This window comes from Alternaria arborescens, assembly GCF_004154835.1.
Source record: "Alternaria arborescens strain FERA 675 chromosome Unknown contig_27, whole genome shotgun sequence".
NCBI classification, from domain to species: domain Eukaryota; kingdom Fungi; phylum Ascomycota; class Dothideomycetes; order Pleosporales; family Pleosporaceae; genus Alternaria; species Alternaria arborescens.
The window spans coordinates 328459-346533 of NW_021167882.1; the positions used below are offsets into that span (position 1 = coordinate 328459).

General features: G+C 51.4%; 8 protein-coding genes across 8 annotated transcripts; 5 read left to right on the top strand and 3 right to left on the bottom strand.

Moving 5' to 3' along the window:
* Nucleotides 1-210: 210 nt before the first annotated feature.
* On the top strand, nucleotides 211-1996 carry AA0111_g9536 (Elongator complex protein 3; the record flags this gene model as incomplete). Its single annotated transcript, XM_028656105.1, has 2 exons — nucleotides 211-514; nucleotides 570-1996. The coding sequence occupies 2 exons, from the start codon at nucleotides 211-213 to the stop codon at nucleotides 1994-1996; spliced, it is 1731 nt and encodes a 576-aa protein (XP_028502921.1).
* A 319-nt stretch (nucleotides 1997-2315) lies between these two features.
* On the bottom strand, nucleotides 2316-2805 carry AA0111_g9537 (hypothetical protein; the record flags this gene model as incomplete). Its single annotated transcript, XM_028656106.1, has 4 exons — nucleotides 2316-2393; nucleotides 2443-2535; nucleotides 2649-2706; nucleotides 2765-2805. The coding sequence occupies 4 exons, from the start codon at nucleotides 2803-2805 to the stop codon at nucleotides 2316-2318; spliced, it is 270 nt and encodes an 89-aa protein (XP_028502923.1).
* A 1888-nt stretch (nucleotides 2806-4693) lies between these two features.
* Nucleotides 4694-7924, top strand: AA0111_g9538 (DNA repair protein; the record flags this gene model as incomplete). The annotated part of the gene is made up of 3 exons (XM_028656107.1): nucleotides 4694-4775; nucleotides 4857-7644; nucleotides 7696-7924. The coding sequence occupies 3 exons, from the start codon at nucleotides 4694-4696 to the stop codon at nucleotides 7922-7924; spliced, it is 3099 nt and encodes a 1032-aa protein (XP_028502927.1).
* A 1052-nt stretch (nucleotides 7925-8976) lies between these two features.
* AA0111_g9539 (hypothetical protein) lies at nucleotides 8977-10012 on the top strand (the record flags this gene model as incomplete). The annotated part of the gene is made up of 2 exons (XM_028656108.1): nucleotides 8977-9246; nucleotides 9302-10012. The coding sequence occupies 2 exons, from the start codon at nucleotides 8977-8979 to the stop codon at nucleotides 10010-10012; spliced, it is 981 nt and encodes a 326-aa protein (XP_028502926.1).
* A 730-nt stretch (nucleotides 10013-10742) lies between these two features.
* AA0111_g9540 (ABC transporter ATP-binding protein) lies at nucleotides 10743-12706 on the top strand (the record flags this gene model as incomplete). The annotated part of the gene is made up of 3 exons (XM_028656110.1): nucleotides 10743-11336; nucleotides 11388-12529; nucleotides 12580-12706. The coding sequence occupies 3 exons, from the start codon at nucleotides 10743-10745 to the stop codon at nucleotides 12704-12706; spliced, it is 1863 nt and encodes a 620-aa protein (XP_028502946.1).
* A 632-nt stretch (nucleotides 12707-13338) lies between these two features.
* AA0111_g9541 (hypothetical protein) lies at nucleotides 13339-14742 on the top strand (the record flags this gene model as incomplete). The annotated part of the gene is made up of 3 exons (XM_028656111.1): nucleotides 13339-13389; nucleotides 13446-14255; nucleotides 14305-14742. The coding sequence occupies 3 exons, from the start codon at nucleotides 13339-13341 to the stop codon at nucleotides 14740-14742; spliced, it is 1299 nt and encodes a 432-aa protein (XP_028502947.1).
* Nucleotides 14743-14986: 244 nt separating this feature from the next.
* Nucleotides 14987-16060, bottom strand: AA0111_g9542 (hypothetical protein; the record flags this gene model as incomplete). The annotated part of the gene is made up of 1 exon (XM_028656112.1): nucleotides 14987-16060. The coding sequence occupies one exon, from the start codon at nucleotides 16058-16060 to the stop codon at nucleotides 14987-14989; it is 1074 nt and encodes a 357-aa protein (XP_028502948.1).
* Nucleotides 16061-16374: 314 nt separating this feature from the next.
* On the bottom strand, nucleotides 16375-17678 carry AA0111_g9543 (putative succinyl-CoA ligase [ADP-forming] subunit alpha; the record flags this gene model as incomplete). The annotated part of the gene is made up of 7 exons (XM_028656113.1): nucleotides 16375-16875; nucleotides 16928-17010; nucleotides 17058-17083; nucleotides 17132-17194; nucleotides 17251-17377; nucleotides 17439-17467; nucleotides 17521-17678. 7 exons carry the CDS (start codon nucleotides 17676-17678, stop codon nucleotides 16375-16377), a joined length of 987 nt encoding a protein of 328 aa, XP_028502949.1.
* Nucleotides 17679-18075: the final 397 nt, after the last annotated feature.

The following is an 18075-nucleotide window of genomic DNA, read 5'->3' on the forward strand; positions in this document are numbered from 1 at the left end:
TTGATACGGTAAGTGCGCATCATAGAAGAGTAGGAACTTGATGGTCACCACTCGCTATTATCTGGCAAGTTGAAGCGATTGCGCTAGTGCGAAACAGTCTTAGCCCGTAATAAATCGCACCCCCACTCGTGACTTCCATATCCAGAGTCTGAGTCCTCCACGAGTCGTCGTCTCTAAACCGGGTACTTCGAACAATAAAATCTGCCCACCATGGCGACAATGACAGTGACGGAGACACAACACAAGAGGAGGCTACCGAAAAATGTCAAATTGCCACCCGAGAACGAACGTTATATGCGCGCATGTGCAGATATCGCCTCTGCGCTCATCCAGGATTATGAATCACAGGCCGATGGCTCAAAACCCAAGAAGGATCTCAATTTAAACTCATTGCGAGGCCAGATTGCGAAGAAACATTATTTGAAGAGCCAGCCTCCGCTTACGGCGATTATCGCGGCGGTACCAGAGCACTATAAGAAATATATCCTCCCAAAACTCATCGCCAAGCCGATCCGTATGTCTTCCCAGATGTTGTCGAGAAAGTGCTGCAGAGCTGATGCGTCTTGTAGGTACCTCCTCCGGTATTGCAGTGGTGGCGGTTATGTGCAAACCTCACCGTTGCCCACACATCGCCTATACTGGTAACATATGTGTATACTGTCCAGGAGGTCCAGACTCAGACTTTGAGTATTCAACACAATCTTACACAGGTTACGAACCTACATCTATGCGCGCGATCCGAGCGCGATATGATCCTTATGAGCAGGCCCGTGGACGAGTCGACCAGATCAAGTCGCTCGGTCACAGTGTCGATAAAGTTGAGTACATCATCATGGGCGGCACATTCATGTCACTGCCAGAGTCATATCGGGATGAGTTCATTTCACAACTGCATAACGCGCTTTCTGGATACCAAACCAAAGACGTTGACGAGGCTGTCGCCGCTGGCGAGATGAGTAACATAAAGTGCGTTGGTATTACCATCGAAACACGGCCAGATTACTGCTTGGACCAGCATCTCTCTTCCATGCTACGGTATGGATGTACTCGTCTCGAGATTGGTGTACAGTCACTCTACGAAGACGTAGCGCGCGACACTAACCGAGGCCACACTGTCGCTGCCGTAGCAAAGACCTTCTGTCTCTCCAAAGACGCTGGCTTCAAAGTGGTATCACACATGATGCCTGACCTACCTAACGTCGGTATGGAGCGTGACCTCGATCAATTCGTAGAGTATTTTTCGAACCCAGACTTCCGGACCGATGGGCTGAAGATCTACCCAACACTTGTCATCCGCGGTACAGGACTATATGAACTTTGGCGGACGGGAAGATACAAGAACTACACACCAAACGCCCTCATCGATATCGTGGCACGAATTCTGGCACTGGTACCACCATGGACGCGTATCTACCGCGTACAACGCGATATCCCTATGCCGCTTGTTACGTCCGGTGTCGAGAATGGTAATTTGCGAGAGTTGGCGCTGGCAAGGATGAAAGATTTTGGTACCTCGTGTCGCGATGTACGGACGCGTGAGGTTGGTATCAACGAAGTAAAGCATAAGATCCGTCCCGACCAGGTCGAGTTGGTACGTCGGGACTACACAGCCAACGGTGGCTGGGAGACATTCCTTGCGTACGAAGATCCGAAGCAAGACATCTTGATCGCCCTGCTTCGTCTACGACAATGTTCGAAGGAACACACTTTCCGACCAGAGTTGACTGGTCAGCCTTCTTCACTGGTGCGTGAGTTACACGTCTACGGATCTGCCGTACCTATCCATGCCAGAGATCCGAAGAGATTCCAGCATCAAGGTTATGGTACGCTTCTGATGGAGGAGGCAGAGCGCATAGCTAGAGAAGAGCATGGAAGTAGTAAAATCAGTGTTATCTCTGGTGTCGGCGTAAGGAGTTACTACGGAAAGCTAGGTTACTGGCTCGATGGTCCGTATATGAGCAAGACGCTTGAGCCACTGTGGGAGAGAGACTGGTGAATAGAGAATTCCTAACTGGCGCATCCTGGCGTTGGTGTATGGGTCGGTCATTTTGCTTGTATGGATGAATATACATGGCCTATGCATAAATGCAGAGCATAGATTATGCCAAATCAATGTCTTGCTACGGAAATGTATCAACCCGCCTGTGCCTGCTAAACGCCGTATGTCATATTACAATGTACAAGTGCTCTTTGCCTTTCCTCCACCGGCGCAACGACGTATGCATGTTCCGATGCTTTGTCGTCGCTTCCAAAGATTTTTGGATGGTCTCTCATCTTGTGTTATCCCTCGGTCATGTTTCGCACGCTGTTGGGGCTCATGACAGGCTTATCGCACCGCGGCGGCTTTCGCGCATGTGAAGGAAGGCTTGCAGTCCGCAGAAGACAAAGAAGCCCTGGAAGCTGTTAGCAAGCTGGAAACTTCTTGTTCGGGTCAATACGTACAATGTATATGAAGACCGCACCGAAAACTGCGCCAGCAACTGCGCCACCGTCCTCGGGGTCCTCATGTCCTCCCATTACGGTGCCGCTGTGTCCCTGTGAATTGCGTGTTAGCATATGTCTTAATCTGTAGCCATGCGCCGTTCAGCATCAGGGTGGGTGGCGAGATGTCTTCAGGAATCGGGTGCTTGGGCGCGCGGAAGACGTACTTTGAACAGCGCTCCGATTGTGGAGAGAATGACGATGGCGAAGAGGGACATGACGATGCTATTACTCCATCAGCTTCCTTGTTACTGCTATTGCTCCCAGAACAGTTCGCGCGTACCATGTCCAAGCATTCATCGCGGAAACAACGGGCTTCACCATGATGGGCGAGTTGTAGCTTCGGTATCGCTTGGAGGCGGCTGGTCTATCGGCGGCGGCGGTGGCGGTGGCGGCAGCGCTTCGATCGCAGTATCTTGAGGTAGTCCACTACCTGTATTGGCGATGTCGAGGATGCTGTAGGAGAAGATGGAGTTCGGAGGTGAACGACGTTGGTGATGGTAGCTGGAAGAGGTGCCTGAGCCATCGTCATGTCCTGCGACGACTAGCCGCGCGTTGGTCTGTGCAGTGCATATGCAAGTGAACCGGGAACTTCCCGAACATCAACATCGTTCTTCCATCCGCACCATTCGATCCCACAAAAGCTTCAACCGAAAACTCTCCAGAGTTCAACTTCCAGTACAATAACTTCTTTTAGGCGTTGTTTATCACGCATTCCTCATTTCGTGACTTCATGTCCGCATCTCGGTGACGGACATTGCACGCCGATCAGCCGAATGTCTCGCTTTCAAGCAAAACATATACACGTTTGGGAAGATAAAGATGCAGCTTGACTTCTAAGTTTCTGCACAAAAGTAGTAGAGTTTGGGCACTAAATCTGTTGACTTCGTCTTGTGATAGCTCGGGCTTCCAGAGGTCCCCTCTAACATGATGACGAAGCGCTTTCCTGATACTACGATCGAGGTTTGGAAGCTGGCTTCTGGTCCTACGGAAATTTCCTCGTGTAGGCTTCGACATACGTATGGACAGAACTGATTGTCTCCAAGATCGTCCGGGCGATGCCACGATGTCGAGGGGGATAAATGTCAGCATGTAGGACTCATCTGTTTGGCCATGTCACGTAGCGTGGCTAGCCTTCAAGTTGACTTGATCACAGACTTGAAGAAGGTCCACCTCTGTTGACATGGTGCTATAGTATGAGTTGTCAGAATCAATGGGAATCGGATGTCAGATGTTAGCTGGAACGTTCTCAAAGATGAAGCGCTACACATTCCATGGTAGATGGACTGGCAACCTGCTTGGCACGTTTTTTCGGAAGACTATCGATTAACGGCTTTATCACGGAGTGTAAGTCGAGATATGTCTGCAGTTACTAATAGTCAACACAAGAGGCTTTAGGTGTATGAATTCAGTTCTAGTGGAGAGGAAGCGAATCTTGTTGTAACAGCAAGGTGCTACAGCGAAAAAGGCCGATGCATGCACAAATACCCAGAAGAGACTAGGTATAATTATATGATTAGTGATATTAATGGAGCCGTCTCTGAGCTCCCGTCGCCACGAAATAGGTGGTATGTAGCTGGGTACTAAGTCTGCAGGAAGTGTTGTCCTGTCAACATGGCCTTGACGCTGAACGATAACTTCAGTACATTAGACGGTACATCAGAAGCCGAGAGCATTCAACGAAGGAACAGCGGTGGAGATGTATTGCCAGCAGTCTGAAACTTGTGCACTGATTCTGCTCCTTCCAAAGAAAAGGTGTTTTCGTGGCTGAAAAAGGGCTGACAGTGGGGTGGGCAGTCAGCGCTAATCTGTAAAGAGTCGAGATAGGTGTAATCACGTGCTTTCGTCACCGAGACGCGACGCGTCTTCCCCACCGCATCCGAGCGATGTGGCAAACTTAGAGTGATGGGATGTATACACACGAGCCAGTGTTACACGAGGCGATCGATCTGCGCAATTTTCCTTCCAATCCTTGCCGTCCTTAGACTCTGTCCCTGAATTTGCCACCGGAGGCGTGAACGCGCGACAGACTATCGGCGCGAAAGAGCCAGGGGGTACATCTGCCCTTCCACATTTAGTGCTTCTTGTCATCTCACCCCTCCGTCGAGGTTATAGTCTTTCATTCAATCTGTTCATCAGTCCTGTGTTCGTTGCGCGTTTCTCGATCTCAGTCGCAAATTCGCTTGCTTTTCCTTTCCTTTAATCGATCATAATGGCACCTCGGCGATCAACCCGCAAATCGACCGGTATCGCGAATGACGTCGCCACCGCGCCTTCACCAGCGTCTGCAACTGGTATGTATAGGCTGTTTCCGGCTCTCACTTATGGATAAGCAGTCATTTTTGTTCCTCAGTCTAGTGCTAACGCGGTCACAGCCCTAGTAGATTCCCCCATGGATGATAGTCGCCACAAACAGAAGCGCACTCGCGCCTCTAGATCCTTCGTACCAAACTCTTCCGACCACGAAACGGACTCAATCGAAGTCGAAGCGCCCCGAAAACCCGCCAACAGTCGCCGCGTCCTCAAAGAAGTATTGATTCCCACCAAGTCCAAGAAAGCGCCCGCCACTCGCGGAAGGCTAGCAGGACTCAACGCAGAACAAGCAGAGCAAGAGAGCTCAACTGGCTCGCCGTCTTTGGAGAACTCGGATTATGAGACACCGGGAACCAGCATCTCGACCACACCAGCTGCCTCAGTCAATTGTGGCAAGATGCCCGCCCGTAGCCGGCTGAACAAGGCTACAACGCCTTCGCAAAGCGCCTCATCTAAGCGATCTCGCAGCGCTGTACTAGACTCTGATTCTGAAGACATGACACTCGACATGGATGCTGAGATTGCTCTACAAATGCAGTTAGAGGACGAAGAGGATTCGCCACACAGCAAGCGTCAGAAGATTGGGACGGATGAAGACGAAGACATGCCATCTGAAGATGAGCCAGTCGCACCTTCGCGTCGCAAGAAAGCGCCCTCGTATGTCGGCAAGGGCAAGGGCAAAGCCAAGGTCGAAGAGATTCTAAGCGACGAAGACCGGGATTCATTGGTAGATGAGCTGTCCTCACCCCCATCTTACAAAGGCAAGGGTAAGGGCAAGGCTCAAGAATCTTCAACAAAGCGTGGTCGCTCTGCGCGTTCTAGTGCGAAGAAGAAGGGCACCTTCATAGAGGAGGACTTCCTTGATGACGATGAGTCCGATGGCGGAGAGTTCCGTCCTGACGACGCAGATGACGCCGATTCTCTGCTCAGTGATATCGAAACACCCATGGCTAGCGATAGCGACGAGGAGCCTCTGATGACAACAAGTGCGCGTGTGAAGAAGATTGTCGCGGCAAATCCTAAAGCAGCTGGAGGCCGCAAGAAGAAGCTCACTCGAGGTGAGAAGGAGGATGCAGCTGGTCGTCGGGCAAGGTTCGCACACATCGCGGACAAGTGGGAGCGAAAGCGCGCCATGAATCGTGAGCGAGCAGAGCAACAGCACCCAAAGCTGCGCACTATGTGGGATGATCTGAAGAAGATTCCGATCCTCGAGACTCTGAAGGCAGAGCAGCCTGCATCAATCACCCGGCGATTAAAACCATTTCAACTGGAGGGCCTCAGCTGGATGGTTCGGCAAGAGAAGACTCACTACAAGGGTGGGCTACTCGGAGATGAGATGGGTATGGGCAAGACTATTCAGGCTGTCTCTCTGATCATGTCTGACTACCCTGCGAAGCAGCCGACGCTGGTTTGTGTTCCGCCAGTCGCTCTCATGCAATGGTCCAATGAGATCCGCGAATACACAGACAACAAACTCAAGGTCTTGGTGTATCACGGCACGAATGCTAAATGCAAGAAGATGTCTATTAAGGAACTGAAGTCCTATGACGTAATCATGGTCTCGTACAACTCTCTGGAATCACTTCACCGCAAAGAAACCAAAGGATGGTCTCGTGGTGAGGACATCATCAAGGAAGCATCAGCACTTCACGCTATCCATTACCACCGCCTGATTCTGGACGAAGCGCACAGCATCAAGTCCCGCAACACCGGTGTAGCCAAGGCTTGTTTTGCACTTACTAGTAACTACAAGTGGTGCTTGTCTGGTACGCCAGTCCAGAACCGCATCGGAGAGTTCTTCTCCCTTCTTCGCTTTCTGGAGGTTCGCCCTTTTGCAGACTACTTCTGCCGTTCGTGTGATTGCGAGAAGCTACACTGGGCTACCGACGATGACCACATGTGTGTTGCTTGCAACCATGGTGCATCTGAGCACATTTCTGTATTCAACCAGGAGCTTCTGAACCCGATCACTGGTGATGACGTCCAGCTTCGCGAAGAAGCTTTGACGAAGCTTCATCTGATCACTGCTCGCATCATGTTACGGCGTATGAAGCGCGATCACACCAACTCGATGGAGCTTCCAATGAAGGATATCATCATTCACAACGAGTTTTTCAGTGAGGTAGAGCGCGACTTCTCAACGTCGATCATGTCGAACTCCTCGCGCAAGTTCGATACGTATGTTGCGCAAGGTGTCATGCTAAACAACTACGCCAACATCTTTGGTCTCATCATGCAAATGCGACAGGTCGCTAACCACCCTGATCTGTTACTGAAGAAGAAGGCGGTTGAAGGTGCTGGCAACGTCTACGTATGTAACATCTGCGATGAGCCTGCCGAGGATGCGGTACGCTCTCACTGCCGTCATGAGTTCTGTCGCGCTTGCATCAAGGACTTCATGGATACCTGCGAAACATCCGGTATGGAAGCAGACTGTCCTCGCTGTCACATCGCTCTTGCCATCGACTTTGAGCAGCCTGAGCTCGAGCAAGATGAGGACTCTGTCAAGAAGACCTCTATCATCAACCGTATCAAGATGGAGAACTGGACGTCTTCCACCAAGATCGAGATGTTAGTATACGACCTCTATAAGCTTCGCAGCAAGAAGCAGACACTCAAGTCCATCGTCTTCAGCCAGTTCACGTCCATGTTGCAACTCATTGAATGGCGTCTACGTCGCGCCGGTTTCAACACGGTCATGTTGGATGGTAGCATGACACCCGCCCAACGCCAGAAGAGCATCGAACACTTTATGACAAACCCAGATGTTGAGGTCTTCCTCGTCTCTCTTAAGGCTGGCGGTGTCGCTCTCAACCTTACCGAAGCTTCCAGGGTATTCATCGTTGACCCGTGAGTACTATCCTTAGGCATATTCTGTGACAGCCTGCTAAAACAATTTAGATGGTGGAATCCAGCAGCCGAGTGGCAGTCTGCCGATCGATGCCATCGTATCGGCCAACGTCGCCCTTGTGTGATTACTCGCCTTTGTATCGAGGATAGTGTAGAGTCGCGTATGGTCGCGCTGCAAGAGAAGAAGGCAGCTATGATTGCTGGCACTGTGAACAACGATAAGGTTGCCATGGATCGCCTCAGTCCTGAAGACTTGCAGTTCTTGTTCCGTGGTACCTAGTCGTGCACGGGTTTTGTGTCTTCATAGGAGTTCGGGGTATTACGGGGTGTATGGGTAGAGAGTTCAGGGCTGGCACACTACAGTCATGAGGCGTTTGTCGGTCAGCGGCGCGTAAGTTTGTATTTCTGCTTGAGGTTTCGGGACTACTAGCGTTGCACATACGGAGTACAGTCCAAGCGGGATCCGACGCATGGCGCAGTCGTAATTTTCGACACCTTCTCGATAGATTTATACCCGTTTACATCATAGCATAATACAGTGTCGGACATCCGCGTCTCGCCGTGTATCGCCGTGTGTAGCTGTATAAAACATTTGGTCCACTATCTTGTGCTAGTCATGTGTGCTGCTGATGCGAGATCTGTATAGGCAGTTAGCGTGGTGAGCGCAGGGATGACGTCGATCTTCAGCTGTTCATCCTGGACTTGCTGGTGCATCCTGTAGTACAATCTCAGGCACAACCATATTGGGCGTAACCGGATAGATACATAGAGATGCAACATGTTACAGTCTTCAAGATGTTCGCGTCAGATCATTTACTGGATACCAACATCGAATAATTCAAGAACTACTGTCGGGCATTTCTTTGTTTGCACTCTGACTGCTATTATCAGCGCAGCAATCATAACAAAAGTACTTTCAATAAACTTGGTACATTCTCAAAAACACTCCAGACTCACATCAATCACTACACGAAGCGTATCCGCGGAACCGAGGAGATGTCAACGAAGCCATATTATGGTGGTGTTTGTGGTACGTAATTTTACGTAAAGCCCAACCTGTTGCGCGTGAACCTCCAACTCAGATCGCCGCGCATGTGCCAGGTCAACGTCAGGGTAAATGCGCGTGTTGTGCAATTCGAATCGTGAAGGAGCGGCCAAAGGCACCGTTCTTTAACGCTGGATCCGGGAATAAATGGCGCGGTGAGGCACTTGGTTGCGCAAGAGCTTTTGCGGTCCGCTCCCGAGGCCTTGAAACTTAGTTTCTTATAGACGTCGTCGACCTTGTTTGTACTTTGTGCATAGACTCCGTCTCTTTCGATCTTTCTGATCACCATGAGTGTGTTTTCGGGTGCAAGAGAATGGGACCTCGACATCGATCGCTACCTTAATCGTGTCATTCCTCCTTCGCCCCTGTACAAGCTTCCGACGTCGATATCAAGGTTCCTCGGTTACAGAAAAGAATCGCGACAGGATGTTGGGAACATACTTGGAGCGTTCTGGTCGTTGCTGGGCGCATTCTGTGGTCTGGCGGTTGTGGCAGCAGTCTTCAACAATACGGATAGTATACAACGGCATCAGCCACCAGCGCTGATCGCTTCATTTGTACGTTACTCATGAATGAGGCCGTGGCAGTGTGTTGTGCTGACTACACGCACAGGGTGCCTCTGCAATTCTCGAGTACAACTCTATACGTTCACCTCTCGGCCAACCCCGCAATGCCCTGCTAGGCCACGGCATCTCCGCGCTTATTGGCGTCGGCGTGTCGAAGTTGTTTCAATACCACCCAGAGTATGAGTCAATAAAATGGATCGCGGGTGCTATAGCATGCGGCTGCGCGTCTGCTGTCATGCTTTTGACCAACACCGTACATCCTCCAGGCGGCGCATCCGCAGTGCTCGCCGCCACAGACCCGGTCATTACGGCCATGGGTTGGTATTTTGTCGGGCTTGTTCTCTGGGGCGCCACCCTTATGGTTGTAGTCGGGCTGATCATCAACAACATTCAGAGGCAGTTTCCAATATATTGGTGGACCCCTGTGGATTTACGCAAAGCGAAGATTGAAGACGAAGAGGTAGTGCCAGACGGGAGAGGCGGATTGGAACCAAAGAAGAGTGCGGAGCAACAGCGTTACGACCAAACAGGAGACATAATAGAAATCAACGGTGCAGAAGTCGTACTACCCGACGATATGAGTCTGAATGGGGAAGAGACAAGGGTATTAGAGAAGCTACGAGAGAGGTTACGAAAGAGAGTAGACGTTAGGAGAGAAGGAGGGGACATGGAGACAAAAGAGGCAGACAGTGGAAGGAGTAGTGCTGAGTCCACTATGGTTCTGAGTAATAGTGGGAGCAGTCAGACTGGTATATAGCACGGGCTTATCACTGTTGAGTATGGTGAAGATAAGAACCCGCGTATGACGATCGTGGCTTTTCCGAGGAGTATCCACAACACTCAACAACTAAATACATGATATCCAATACCAACGACAGTCAAACTTGATAATTGTTCCTCGTACCGTGGAAGTCTGAAGAGCGTAGATTTCCAATACACGAAAATCTTTCTCGGGAGACATGAGTCTGTCGACGCCTTGCCGGGAGGTGTATAGCGCAGTATTTCAGATAGAGAGCAAACTCGTATCAAACGCAGATACAAATGTTCTGTGTCCCACCAGACTCCAAGGCTGTCTGCGTGTCGCAAGGCCTAGTCTTCCAAAGAAACACACGTGCAGCGATGTCAGCGTGCAGCCTGACCGCCGAGCGCCTTACTTGCCCTATGATGATGGTGGGGGAGCGCTCATTGGCCGTGCGCAGCCTTCGCCACAAGTAAGAAAATTGATTCACAGGGTCGCATTGTTTGATCGGGCCTGACGATTTCTTATTCTTACATCCTCTCCTTCTACATCACCAGCAGCGCTTCAATACTCCACTCGTTTTTCCATCCGAGTGTTGCGCTCTGAAGAGAACCTGAAACAGAACCTTTGGGTATCGACAATCGATAAGAGACTTAGCGGGGCACAGATTGACGTTGTTCCCAACCCTACGAAATTTCCTCCTCCTTCCACCATCCCAGAGTCTTCACTCATACACCACTAAGACACCATGGTCTCCGCCTCGAAAGCTGCCCGCCAAGCGAAGCGCGCCGCTGACGGCGATGCGAAGCCCAAGAAGACGGCCACTTCCAAGTTGTCGTCCAAGGCCAACTCCAAGAATGCCTCCAAGGCCAACTCTGAGAACGGCGACGAGGCCGAGGACCTCGAGCTGAACGAGGAGGTCAAGAAGCTCACCATGCAGGAGGACAAGCACGGTCTGTCTGACCGTGTCACCACCGGTGTGCTCGCCTCGCTCGAGCAGTCGCGCGATGTCAAGATCATCTCTGCATCGCTCGTCTTCCACGGAAAAGTCCTCTTCAACGACTCCACCCTCGAGATCAACTACGGCCGACGATACGGTCTGTTGGGTGAGAACGGTTGCGGAAAGACCACTCTTCTCAAGGCTATCGACAAGCGCGAGTTCCCCTTCCCAGAGCACATCGACATTTACCTGCTGAACCAGGGTGCCCCCAAGACCGAGTTGGGTGCCTTGGAGTGGGTCGTCCGTGAGGCTGAGAACGAGTTGGCCCGTCTTGAGAAGCTGGCCGAGGACATTCTTGAGAAGGATGGTCCCGAGAGCCCTCTTCTCGACGACATCTACGAGGTATGTACCAGTCAGATTGAACCAAAGTAAACCTTATTAACCCTTTGCCAGCGTCAAGAAGACATGGACCCATCAACCTTCCATACCCGCGCATCTCTCATTCTCACTGGTCTCGGCTTCAACAAGAACACCATCAACAAGAAGACAAAGGACATGTCCGGTGGATGGCGTATGCGTGTCGCGCTCGCCAAGGCGCTGTTCGTCAAGCCCGCCCTCCTGCTGCTCGACGACCCCACTGCCCATTTGGACTTGGAGGCCTGTGTGTGGCTTGAGGAGTACATGAAGAAGTGGGAGCGCACTTTGGTTCTCGTGTCCCACTCCATGGACTTCTTGAACGGTGTCTGCACAAACATGATTGATATGCGTCAAAAGAAACTCCTCTACTACGGAGGTAACTACGACACATACCACAAGACTCGTACTGAGCAAGAGGTCAACCAGACCAAGGCCTACGAGAAGCAGCAAGATGAGATCAAGCACATCAAGAAGTTCATTGCTTCCGCTGGTACCTACGCCAACTTGGTCAGGCAAGCCAAGTCTCGACAGAAGATTTTGGACAAGATGGAGGCCGACGGTCTCATCGAGCCCGTTGCCGTTGACCGTGTCTTCACTTTCCGTTTCGCTGATGTCGAGAAGCTGCCACCACCTGTGCTTTCGCTCGACGATGTCACCTTCTCTTACTCTGGAGACTCAAAGGACAACCTGTACGAGAACCTCGACTTTGGTGTCGACATGGACTCTCGAACAGCTCTTGTCGGACCCAACGGTGTTGGAAAGTCGACTTTGCTCAACATCTTCACTGGAAAGCTTAGCCCCACATCTGGTGTCGTATCGCGCCACACTCACTTGAAGCTCGGTGTGTACAGCCAGCACTCTGCTGAACAGCTCGATCTCACCAAGTCTGCCCTCGACTTCGTCCGCGACAAGTTCCACCACATCAGCCAAGATCTTCAGTACTGGCGTCAACAGCTCGGCCGTTACGGTATGACTGGTGAGGCCCAGACCTCCAAGATGGCTACTCTGTCCGATGGTCAGAAGTCCCGTATTGTCTTCGCCCTGCTTGCTATTGAGGGACCCAACATGTTGTTGCTCGACGAGCCTACCAACGGTCTGGATATCCCAACCATTGACAGTTTGGCCGATGCCATCAACGCTTTCAGCGGTGGTGTCGTCGTCGTTTCTCACGACTTCCGGTATGTTCCTCGCTCGCCTAACACTGTAATAACCTACTAACAAACAACAGATTGCTCGACAAGATTGCGAAGGATATCATGGTCTGCGAACACAAGACCGTCCGCCGGTGGGACGGAAGCATTGGCGAGTACAAGAACCATCTCCGCAAGAAGATGGCATCGACTGGTGCTCTCTAAGCGGATTTTGGGAGTGTTTTCGCTAGTTACACGCGTCCTCCGAGCTGCGGAACGCAGGTACAACAAAAAAGTAATGGCCTTAGAGCAGGTTTTCAGGATACCTCTGCAGTAGGCCGGCAGCTCATCGCTACCTGCGTCAGTGTCGTTCTGCATGGGTAGAGACATCTGGATTATGCGTTATGATGCATTGGTTCTTAGAGGAGTTTTAGATTTGCCTTACGATCAGAATGATATCACATAGAAGCATATATTGTTGTTACCCTTGTTGTGAACACTGGCAACGTAGCTAGACGTCATGTTTGTGGTCGTCGCGTTGATGCATGCGCATAATCGGATAAGGGAGCGCTTGCATAGTCGTTTTGAGGGTAGGGAGTGCGTGTATGCGGCCTCCGGGTCGTAAAGTGCTCGGCACGTGCCGATTGGCGAGAGCTATGAGCGTGACGAACACCCCCGCAAGCTCCGCGGTAGTGGAGCTTGAGCATCTACATCCAAACCTCTCATTGCCATACTTTCAGACTATCGCTCTCCAGGCCTTTTGCACCCACTACATTCACTAGAACCCACAATAACCCCCGAGACATAGTAGATGTTATAAGGAGAGCGTGATTTATTGAGATCACTTCCAGCCCGCCATGGCTGAACTCACAAGCACGAAGCTCAATGCGGAGTCGCATCTACTCCTCGTAATGCCTACTCAGATACCCCAGTGTACCCACACTCCATACTAACATGATTGTAGGATCAACCTCTCCTTCGCATGCCGTACGAGCTCTCCCGGCGCAATTTCAAAAACGCCCAGCGCGTCATCGAGCATTCCTCCAGCAACCTTACCACATCGTTAACCGCCGCCACCAAAGCCGCCTCTAAGAACGCCTCTCCAGAAGCCACACTCGATTCCCTCGACTCCATGATAAGTAAGATGCAGGGCCTAAAGCGCAAACTAGAAAACCTCCACGAAGAAGAAACGCGCATCCACCGCTCTGCGAAGGCGCGCTTACAACACCTGCAAGATCTCTACGAAATCCAGAGCCTTGTCGATGTCAAGTACGACGAGTGGTCTCGAACGCGATTAAGTCGTTTGCTCGTTGATTACTTGTTAAGAGAGGGTTATGCGGAAAGTGCGTCGTGTTTGGCAAAGAGCAAAGGGATTACAGAGCTTGTGGATGTAGATGCGTTTGTGGCGTGTCATCGGATCGAAAGGAGTCTGAGAGAGGGCATGAGCACGTCGTTGGCGCTTGAATGGTGCAAGGAACATGGCAAGGAACTCAGGAAGGGGGGTAGCATGTTGGAGTTTGAACTCAGGTTACAGCAGTATATCGAGCTGGTCCGACAGGGACACGAGGCTGGATTGAGCGGGATGGATGGATTAGAGACGCAAGACGACGGTATGAATGGCGTTAGCATTGGGGGTGGAGGCGGAGAAGCAAAGTTGGTTGAGGCAAGGGCTCATGCCAAGAAGTATCTCAGTACGAGCGGGGATTTCGAACTGATGAGGAGGGCAGCGGGCATGTTGGCGTATAGGCCTTGGGATGAAGTGGAACCCTATGCTGTAAGTTTGTCCAAAACAGCATATCGTTCCATATCTAACAACCTTCTAGTCTCTCTACTCGACTTCAAGATGGTCACATCTAGCCGACGTCTTTGTCCAGACACATCACAACCTCTACGCTCTACCTCCACGACCGCTCCTCCACGTCGCCTTGAGCGCTGGTCTCTCCGCTCTTAAGACACCCGCTTGTCATTCCGCCTACACACCCTCTTCCACGAATGCTGCTTCGTCTACTACAACCGTCTGTCCGATATGCAGCACAGAGCTCAACGAGTTAGCGCGCAACGTTCCCTATGCCCTCCACACCAAATCGATTGTCGAAGATGGACCTGTAGTGTTGCCAAACGGTCGCATATATGGCTCCGAGAGGCTGCGCGTCTTCAACGAAAAAGTCGGAACAGAAGAAGGCTTCGTAAGAGATCCGGCTGGCGGACTAAGCGGCGAGAGATGGCATGAGAGCGAGGTCCGAAAGGTTTACGTTATGTGATGGTTTCTCTCTTTCTCTTTCAACGGCATTTGTATGATTATCGGGTATAGCGTGGCGTTTTGGTATATGCATCTACCCAGCGCGGGATGGGTCTGCGTTTTTGGTCCTATCATGTGGTACAGTAGGATCTCAAAGCTTTCGCGGTTGATCAAGTTCAATTACCGCTTTCCGCTTAACCTGCAAACATGTACTCGTCCAACATTGAGAGTGGTGCCTGACAGTGTTCGTATCCGCGATTGCAGGCTCACTCATCGTCGTCTTCCTCTTCCTCTTCTCCTTCCATTGCTCTCTTCATTGCTTCTTTCTGGCTCGGTAACCGTCCACCCCTCCCCACCTTTGCCTGCCGCGCCATCTCCTTCTCTTCATCGCTATCAGCCACAAGCGGAATCTTCTCAAACATGAACATGCGTGCAGCTCTGTCCTCGCCCTTCCATCCGGTCTCCATGGCGCCCAGAGTCCTAACATGATGGTAGCCGGGATACTGCTCCCAATCAAACTTCCAGCTCTCCACCACCCTCAATCCAGCATGTCTCGCCAGATCGCGGATGTTCCACAATGTGTACGGTTCGCCCTCGAACAGCGTGATAATGATTTTTCCGCCCATGCGTAGGAAGGGCCTTATTGTCTGCTGAGGAGCAGCACGTTTCTCCTTGTCTGCTTCTTGGTTTCGCAATATTTGTAACCGCCGTTTCTGGTTCGACGTGTCGAGACAAGACTTGAAGAAAGATACTAGCAGAGCTTGGTTCGCGCGGACTTGTCTGTTCACGTCGGTGGAAAGACCGCCTGTATGGGGAAACATGAATGTGATTATATCCCAACCCTCGTCGTCGTCATCCTCATCACGTTTACACCGTAACTGTTTATAGCTTGAAAGTTTGGTTGCATCGATGTCGTGGTGGAGAGGTACCGGCGGTGAGAGTGCCGAAAGTTCGGCCTGTATCTCTTTGAAGGTGGGGTATTTGCTGTGGAGGTCTTCTTCGTCGTCGTAACTTGTTGCGGTTACATTTGCGCAGCCGTGTTCTATGGCTAAGGAGCGGGTAAAACTGAAGTCGCCTTCGCCGACAAGGAGGATGTGGTCGTATTCGCCGAATGGCATTTTGCGCTTCTGCGAGGGCTGTACGTGGGTAGACGTCGTCGTAGGTGTAGTTGCCGCTGCGACTGGTGCGCTCGTCTTCCCGTGTTTCTTCTTCGCGGGCGCTTTCGCAGTAGGTTTCGCCTCGGCGGCTGCTTTCGCGTTCTTTTTGTGGATCGCGAAGATCTTCTTGTCTCCTTCACGTTTGAGCTCACGGCGAGCGCGCTTAGTCTTTGTCTTGGACATGTTGCTGTGCCTGCAATTGCTGGATAATTGGATGCGCCTCGGAGGTTTGCGGGGAACGGAACTTTGACGAAAATCATGAGCTTGGACCACCCTGTTAAGCAGGGCTCAGGATCTGCATGTGAAAAGAGGGACCGAAGAACGTGGGTATTGTCGGCCGCACAGAATGCAGTCGATCAGCCCTTCAATCAATATTCAGATAGATGCAGACATGATGATTTGCTCTAATGACTAGAATGTACAGTGGACCTGGTGCAGCAACCGCAATTTGCAAGCCGGCACGTTCAAACAGTTCAATGAAACATTATTGCGACCGCTTATATCAAGTCGCGCTTGACGAACTGGTCGTAGAGAGATGAACCAAGCTTGGCGGGGGAGCGCTCAACGGTGACACCAGCAGCCTCAAGCGCGGTGATCTTGGAGTTGGCATCGCCCTTTCCACCGCTAACAATAGCACCGGCGTGACCCATCCTCCTGCCTGGGGGCGCGGAAATACCAGCAATGAAACTGACAACGGGCTTGTTGGCAGTGTTGTACTCCTTCAAGAAGTCTGCAGCATCCTCCTCAGCGGTACCGCCAATCTCACCAATCATGATGATACCATCAGTCTCTTCGTCCTTCAAGAAGACGTTCAGGCAGTCGATGAAGTTGGTTCCAGAGAAGGGGTCACCACCGATACCGACGACCAGCGACTGGCCAAGGCCGGCTTGGGTAGTCTGGTTGACGGCTTCGTATGTGAGAGTTCCGGAACGGGAGACAATACCGACGCGGCCACGCTTGTGAATGAAGCCTGGCATGATACCGATCTTGCATTGGCCCTGTTCAAGTCAACAACATGATCCAACAAACAAGGTTCGGTGGAGAACGTACGGGAGCGATGATACCGGGGCAGTTGGGGCCAACCATGCGAGACTTGTTCTGGGTCTTGAGCATATCTGTGATACGGACCATGTCTACTTCTGTCAGCCCGTATACCACAGTGTGCTAGTGCGTTTCATACCGTGCTGTGGGATACCCTCAGTGATACTGTATGTTGTAAGCCTCCATATACCCGAGTTTGATATATACACCTACGTCACAATCAGGGGAACCTCTGCGTTGATGGCCTCCTCGATACTGGCGGCAGCGACCGGTGGGCTACAGTAGTGTCAGGTCACATGGTCGGTATAGAGTCGTAGAGGTGTTTAGCGTACGGAACGAAGATGGCAGTAGCGGAAGCTTGAGTCTCCTTCATGGCCTCTGCTACGTTCTTGAAGACGGGCAGTCCAAGGTGCTCAGTGCCCGCCTTTTTGGGGTTTGTGCCTCCAACAACCTTTGTGCCTGCCGTCCCGTCAGTCCTCCCCCTCACAGGTTTATGTCATCGGTCTCGATGGGCGCATACCGTATTCAATCGCCTGTTGTGCGTGGAAGCTGTTCCTGCATTAGCATCTCCTTCCCTTGTTGAATCTTCCACTCCCACTCACGTTCCCTGCTTTCCAGTGAAGCCCTGGAACAGGACCTTGGTGTCGCCGTTGATGCGAAGGTTCTTAATCGTCTCGGCATATTGCGAGGAAGCGGTCGCATACTGCCTGGTAGCGGCCTTGGAGAGCGCGGAGCGCATCGGTTGCCGGATTGCCTGCATCGTGACGGGTATGGTGGTCACGAAAGCAACTCTGGGGTTTTTGGAGGGTATCGCGGGTCGGTTTAGTGGTGGTTAGCGGTTTGAGCGAAGCTGCGACATAGCGGGAGTTCTTCGGGGGAGCTTGGCCAGCCTAAAATCTCGTGCCAGGGTCCGTCCGCGCCCGACAACTTTACGAAAATAACTCGTTTATGTGCACCTTTTAGAAACGGGATGCAATCTGGTTGTACATAGTAAGGGGACAAATGGATGCGCTTTAAGACACTTTGTTCATCATGCGTAATTTGTTTGTCATCACTATTGAATGTTTGTTGAGTGTGGTATTACTAGCTGTACATGTGTTCAACTTTCGATTTCAATCATGTTACACAGTACGTCTCGCAGTAGTAAGATATCTACA